The following is a 6,937-nucleotide window of genomic DNA, read 5'->3' as shown; positions in this document are numbered from 1 at the left end:
TAGTTAATAACAACCACAAACTAAACGCGTGTGTAGTTAATAACAACCACAAACTAAACGCGTGTGTAGTTAATAACAACCACAAACTAAATGCGTGTGTAGTTAATAACAACCACAAACTAAATGCGTGTGCAGTTAATAACAACCACAAACTAAACGCGTGTGTAGTTAATAACAACCACAAACTAAATGCGTGTGTAGTTAATAACAACGACGTGTGTAGTTAGTAACAACCACATATTAAAGACAAAAGAGTAGGCTAAGTTAAGCAACAGTTAAGAAACACCTGGTTTATGTATTGCAGTATTTATTGGTGGTAATTTGACGTTTTAAGTGTTAACTGTAATAATTCTAGTTTAAACCATTTTTACCCTAGTGCTGATAAGATAGTTTTTGTGCTTTGAATATTTGAATCGAATAATTTTGTAATTTAGATGTCAACAAAAAAAAAAGAGTCCACATTTTTTTGTTCGGGTGGTGGTGGTGGTTATTGTTTCAAGTAGCACTGATCTTATTATTGTCTAATATTCAGTATTTAAAACACCCTAAAGTAGTTTTTATTCATACTTAACAGCATGTATGTTAAACGATGCATATTTTACATTCACTGGTTGATATTAATGAGTTAATGTTTAGGTTCACTGGACGATCCACGAAATATAGTTTATATATTTTAGATTTTTGTTTCTCGAAGCTATAATCCGCTACTTCATATCCCTTGTTACTCTTTTTAACGAACGTACCAACCTAACATTATCAAAGTAAACAGGACCATGGAACACGAAGAGTCATGTACTTACTTCACAGACACATATTGTCTCGTGCATTTGAAGTACGTAATCTGCTTATTATGTGCTGCTCCCTCGAGATTAGGACTAAGCTCACTTAAGCTCCCTTCATTCGTTGCTTATTTAAAAAAACCTATACCTTGTCTCGAGAGGAAGGAAGCTTCTTGTGTAATTTTCCGTTAATGAACTTGGAAGACATGTAAGTAAAGAGTATTACTGTCATGTTCAGCCGTTCTCAGAAATATCTGTCGAAAAATTCTACTTGAAACTATGTCGGATAACAATGTTGAAAATGTGACACTTTTCACATGTTAGGTTCAAGTACTTAATGTTGTACAAAATTAAGTGTTGAAAAAAGAACGGATAAAATTTACCATTATCGGCCATATCTCCTGAAACATGCTCGCCCTTTCAGCCGTGGGGGCGTTTTAATATGATGGTCAATCCCACTATTCGTTGGTAAAAGTGTAGCCCAAGAGTTGGCGGTGGGTGGTACATGCTCGCCCTTTCAGTCGTGAAGTCGTTCTAATATGATGGTCAATCCCACTATTCGTTGGTAACAGAGTAGCCCAAGAGTTGGCTGTGGGTGGTGATGACTAGCTGCCTTCCACTGCTAAATTAGGGACGGCTAACGCAGATAGCCCTCGTGTAGCTTTGTACAAAGTTCAAAACAATCTTCTGAAAGGATCATTTACCGTTTTGGAAAATATGTCTTTGAAGGATCATATAATTTACTGTTTTGACTGATATGTTATGATATGATCAAATTACTTACCGTTTTAGATGGCATGTCACGAAATTATCAAATCATGTACTAGTTTGGAAGGACAATATCCCTTGGAATGATCAAATCATTTACCATTTTGGAAGGACAATATCCCTTGGAATGATCAAATTATTTACCATTTTGGAAGGACAATATCCCTTGGAATGATCAAATTATTTACCATTTTGGAAGGATAATATACCTTGGAATTATCAAACCATTTACCATTTTGGAAGGATAATATCCCTTGGAATGATCAAATTATTTACCATTTTGGAAAGACAACATCCCTTGGAATGATCAAATCATTTACCATTTTGGTAGGATAATATCCCTTGGAATGATCAAATCATTTACCATTTTGGAAGGATAATATCCCTTGGAATGATCAAATTATTTACCATTTTGGAAGGACAATAACAAATTATTTACAATTTTGAAAGGTGTTACTCGAAATGTTTGTTTGTTTGTTTTGAATTTCGCGCAAAGCTACACGAGGGCTATCTGTGCTAGCCGTCCCTAAATTAGCAGTGTAAGACTAGAGGGAAGGCAGCTAGTCATCACCACCCACCGCCAACTCTTGGGCTACTCTTTTACCAACGAATAGTGGGATTTACCTTCACATTATAATCCCCCCACGGCTGAAAGGGTGAGCATGTTTGGAGTGACGGGGATTCGAACCCGCGACCCGCAGATTGCAAGTCGAGCGCCCCAACCACCTGGCCATGCCGGGCCTTATTCGAAATGTATAAATCCTCATTTTGAAGATATATTCTGAAATGATAAACTTGTTTGTATGTTTGTTTGTAATTAAGCACAAAGTTACACGATAGGCTGTTTGTGCTCTGGCTACCACGGGTATCGAAACCTGGATTATAGTCCGCAGACATACCGCTGTGCCGCTGGAGGGGTGGGCTATTCTAAAATGATCAAATTATTTACCGTTTTTGAGATTTTCTTCTGACATGATAAAATTGTTTAGAAGTTTGGATGATAAGTTTTGAAAAGATCAAATCGTATGTTGTCATGGGTGAAATGACTTGAAATTATCAAATAATTTATCACTTTGGACGATATATATCCTGAAATGGTCAAATCACTACTATAAACATGGATCCTTTAATGGATTCCCAGAACGAGATTTGTAATTAGATATTTTACTTTACTTTACAGTACTTTTCTTACATGTGTTTCCACACAATAAAGAAACAATGGGAAAAAAAAGCAGAGATGTGTATATATATTTCCATTTATCGTAAATCACATAATCGCCATATTGCAAATAGTAACTGTTTTCCTTGACATTTTTACCTAAAGATATTTCTTATAATCTTACGATTTTCATAACGAAACGAAAAATCACTTGATATTAACTTTTTGACTATGTTTCAGTATATACATACTGTGTTTTAAATTGTACAGTTCAGCTTTTATAACATGTACATTTAAAAAAACAAACGTATCACATTTAAAACCGAATAATACAAAGTTTATCTAACTGTCAACTGATCAAAGTAGCACTATGCATCTATTATGCCCTATTTAACTAAAAAAATATCTTACATTTTGTACGCACTTTGAAACTTTCTGCAAGTTTTTCGCTTATTCCACGTTTATTGAAGGCTGTAATAAAAAACTCATAATCCGTTTCCGAATCTAATCCCTGAGCAAGGTAGCTCGGACCAGTAATGCCTTCGACCTTCGATAAGTGTTTTTGTCCAACTTTTCTCCAGAGGACGGTGAATGTCTGTGGAAGTACCCCATTAAAACCTGGTTTCCAGGATATTAAAACTGAATTGTGGGTGACACTGGAGACAGAAACGTTTCTTGATATTTCCGGAAAATCTAAAGAAATACATTTTATTCTAGAATATTCTGCTCCGAAAGGACATTTCTATATTTGGGAGGAACGTTACTCGGGAGAAAATACCCAAATGATACACTTTGCATGAAATCTCAACTCTTAACTGATAAAAATACAGAGTTTGTTCATTTTTACATGGACTGAACTATGTAATTTATTTCAAAGCAAACGTGTCACATTACGCTTCTAGTTCAATTTTAACTTTTAAAATAAAACTCAACAGAAATATGAGAAGATAAAAACCGAAAAGAAACTGAGCAATTATTGTTAAGTGTTCAATAAAAAATAAACTAATAATTAAACTTGTTATTTGTTAACTCTTCAATAGTTCCTGTTTCCTTTAAAACAATCGAGACTTGTTTGTTTTGTATTTAGCAAGTAAACTTCTCTTGATTTAATACCAATTCGCCGGAGAAAAGGCTAAAAGCACTAGGCCTAATAAAACAAATCATAATACAGTTAGATAACACACTAAAGTATCAAAGATCACTCACTGGAAGGTATAAGCTCTACAGTAGTGGAGGAGTATCCAACATTGTTTTCTGCTCGACAAGTGTAATTTCCAAAAGCAAAATAATGCAGTTTTTTGATATGAAGCACACTCGTCCACACCGTTTGTCCATCGTTGTGATATTGAACCTGATAGTTTGAGCTGGTTGCAGTCCAGCTGATTAACTGGGATCCCAAGTACCAAGTTATGGTAACGTTCGGCGTGGCGTCTACAGTACAGCTCATAGTAACACCAGCACCATCTTGGGAATCAGAATTGTACTGTATTACAGGTTCAAGGATCACTGGCTTGTCTGTAATAAGAACAAGAATAAGGCCTAAAATAAGTATACAGAGAATTGGTGTTAGACGCTAAAACGTTGCGCAAGTACTGGTTTAAAATTCTGCACAAACAGTTTCTTGGTCAAATAAATATTCTTATTTTCCCCTTTATACAATGATGGAACCCACGTGCTCCTTCGCAAAACCAGGATAAGTAAACCTGTGCTAGGTATTTATTCATTAAACTATAAGACCACTAGTTACATCTAGTTTATCTCACCACATGTAGCTAGAGGACATTAAACTATAAGACCAGTAGTTACACCTAGTTTATCTCACCACATGTAGCTAGAGGACATTAAACTATAAGACCAGTAGTTACACCTAGTTTATCTCACCACATGTAGCTAGAGGATAAATTCACAGATGATTAACGACAGTTTGAGATTCTTTTAGCTGGCCTAAAAACCAACATAATAAGGATTCGTGAGAACTTTGAAGCTGGCCTAAAACCAGGATTATAAAGATTCGTGAGAACTTTGTAGCTGGTCTAAAACTTGTTTTAGTTTCACTGTAGTAGTATCAGAGGATAAGTAGTTTCAATATGACTCTAGTTTTACATCTGAAGTGTACAATGATAGAGTTATGGTGTAACATGTAACGAATTATTCTATTTTTATATAAAAGCTTGTAGCATCTATAAAAATAAACTACTCAAATGGCTGTTACAAAAACAAATGAAGTTAATCTAGTGTAACTATTTTATGAGAAAATATAGCAACTATACGGAAATAATCCACTACAACCCGCCTTACAAAATAATGATGGTAACACTACAACCCACCTTACAAAATAATGATGGTAACACTACAACCCACCTTACAAAATAATGATGGCAACACTACAACCCGCCTTACAAAAGAATGATGGCAACACTACAACCCGCCTTATAAAAGAATGATGGCAACACTACAACCCGCCTTACAAAAGAATGATGGCAACACTACAACCCGCCTTATAAAAGAATGATGGCAACAGTACAACCCGCCTTATAAAATAATGGTGGCAACACTACAACCCACCTTATAAAATAATGGTGGCAACAATACAACCCACCTTACAAAATAATGGTGGCAACAATACAACCCACCTTATAAAATAATGGCGGCAACACTACAACCCGCCTTACAAAATAATGATGGCAACACTACAACCCGCCTTACAAAAGAATGATGGCAACACTAGAACACGCCTTATAAAAGATTGATGGAAACACTACAACACGCCTTACAAAATAATGATGGCAACACTACAACCCGCCTGACAAAGGAATGATGGCAACACTACAACACGCCTTATAAAAGAATGATGGAAACATTACAACACGCCTTATAATTTTAGACTCGACATGCTGATTTACTGACTTTATTAATGATATAATTTCATAATTTTTAATTTTTCAAGAGGAGCACACTACTACTTTGCAAAAAAAGGGGATACGTTTCCCCAGTTCTCCCTTTCCGGTTCCATCGCCCTTATTCGCTAGTATTTTAATGTCATTGAAAATAAACTAAATCAGCCACACTGCATAATGGAATTTAACTACCATGTATATATTGTCGTGAAGGGTTGATTAGTAGGGAGAATTTAACTACTATGTATATATTGTCGTGAAGGGTTGATTAGTGAGGAGAATTTAACTACCATGTATATATTGTCGTGAAGGGTTGATTAGTAGGGAGAATTTAACTACTATGTATATATTGTCGTGAAGGGTTGATTAGTAGGGAGAATTTAACTACTATGTATATATTGTCGTGAAGGGTTGATTAGTAGGGAGAATTTAACTACTATGTATATATTGTCGTGAAGGGTTGATTAGTAAGGAGAATTTAACTACTATGTATATATTGTCGTGAAGGGTTGATTAGTGAGGAGAATTTAACTACTATGTATATATTGTCGTGAAGGGTTGATTAGTAAGGATAATTTAACTACCATGTATATATTGTCGTGAAGCGTTGATTAGTAAGGAGGATTTAACTACCATGTATATATTGTCGTGAAGGGTTGATTAGTGAGGATAATTTAACTACTATGTATATATTGTCGTGAAGGGTTGATTAGTGAGGATAATTTAACTACCATGTATATATTGTCGTGAAGGGTTGATTAGTGAGGAGAATTTAACTACCATGTATATATTGTCGTGAAGGGTTGATTAGTGAGGAGAATTTGACTACCATGTATCTATTGTCGTGAAGGGTTGATTAGTGAGGAGAATTTAACTACCATGTATATATTGTCGTGACGGGTTGATTAGTGAGGAGAATTTAACTACCATGTATATATTGTCGTGAAGGGTTGATTAGTAGGGAGAATTTAACTACCATGTATGTATTGTCGTGAAGGGTTGATTAGTGAGGAGAATTTAACTACCATGTATATATTGTCGTGAAGGGTTGATTAGTGAGGACAATTTGACTACCATGTATCTATTGTCGTGAAGGGTTGATTAGTAGGGAGAATTTAACTACCATGAATATATTGTCGTGAAGGGTTGATTAGTAAGGATAATTTAACTACCATGTATATATTGTCGTGAAGGGTTGATTAGTGAGGAGAATTTAACTACCATGTATATATTGTCGTGAAGGGTTGATTAGTGAGGAGAATTTAACTACCATGTATATATTGTTGTGAAGGGTTGATTAGTGAGGAGAATTTAACTACCATGTATATATTGTT

At 35.2% G+C, this 6,937-nt stretch overlaps 1 protein-coding gene across 1 annotated transcript in view; it reads right to left on the bottom strand.

The window, feature by feature from the left end:
* Window positions 1-3,100: 3,100 nt before the first annotated feature.
* LOC111083545 (synaptogenesis protein syg-2-like) overlaps window positions 3,101-6,937 on the bottom strand; it is a 9,643-nt gene continuing 5,806 nt past the window's right edge. The window contains exons 4-5 of the mRNA XM_022380130.1: window positions 3,913-4,221; window positions 3,101-3,399 (exon numbers count right to left, since the gene is read on the bottom strand). Of these exons, the coding sequence (XP_022235838.1) occupies window positions 3,101-3,399; window positions 3,913-4,221 (608 nt within the window). The remainder of the gene's footprint in view (window positions 3,400-3,912; window positions 4,222-6,937) is intronic.

The sequence above is a fragment of the Limulus polyphemus genome, unplaced genomic scaffold (assembly GCF_000517525.1).
Source record: "Limulus polyphemus unplaced genomic scaffold, Limulus_polyphemus-2.1.2 Scaffold10036, whole genome shotgun sequence".
Taxonomy (NCBI): domain Eukaryota; kingdom Metazoa; phylum Arthropoda; class Merostomata; order Xiphosura; family Limulidae; genus Limulus; species Limulus polyphemus.
This window is presented reverse-complemented; position numbering and strand designations above follow the sequence as displayed.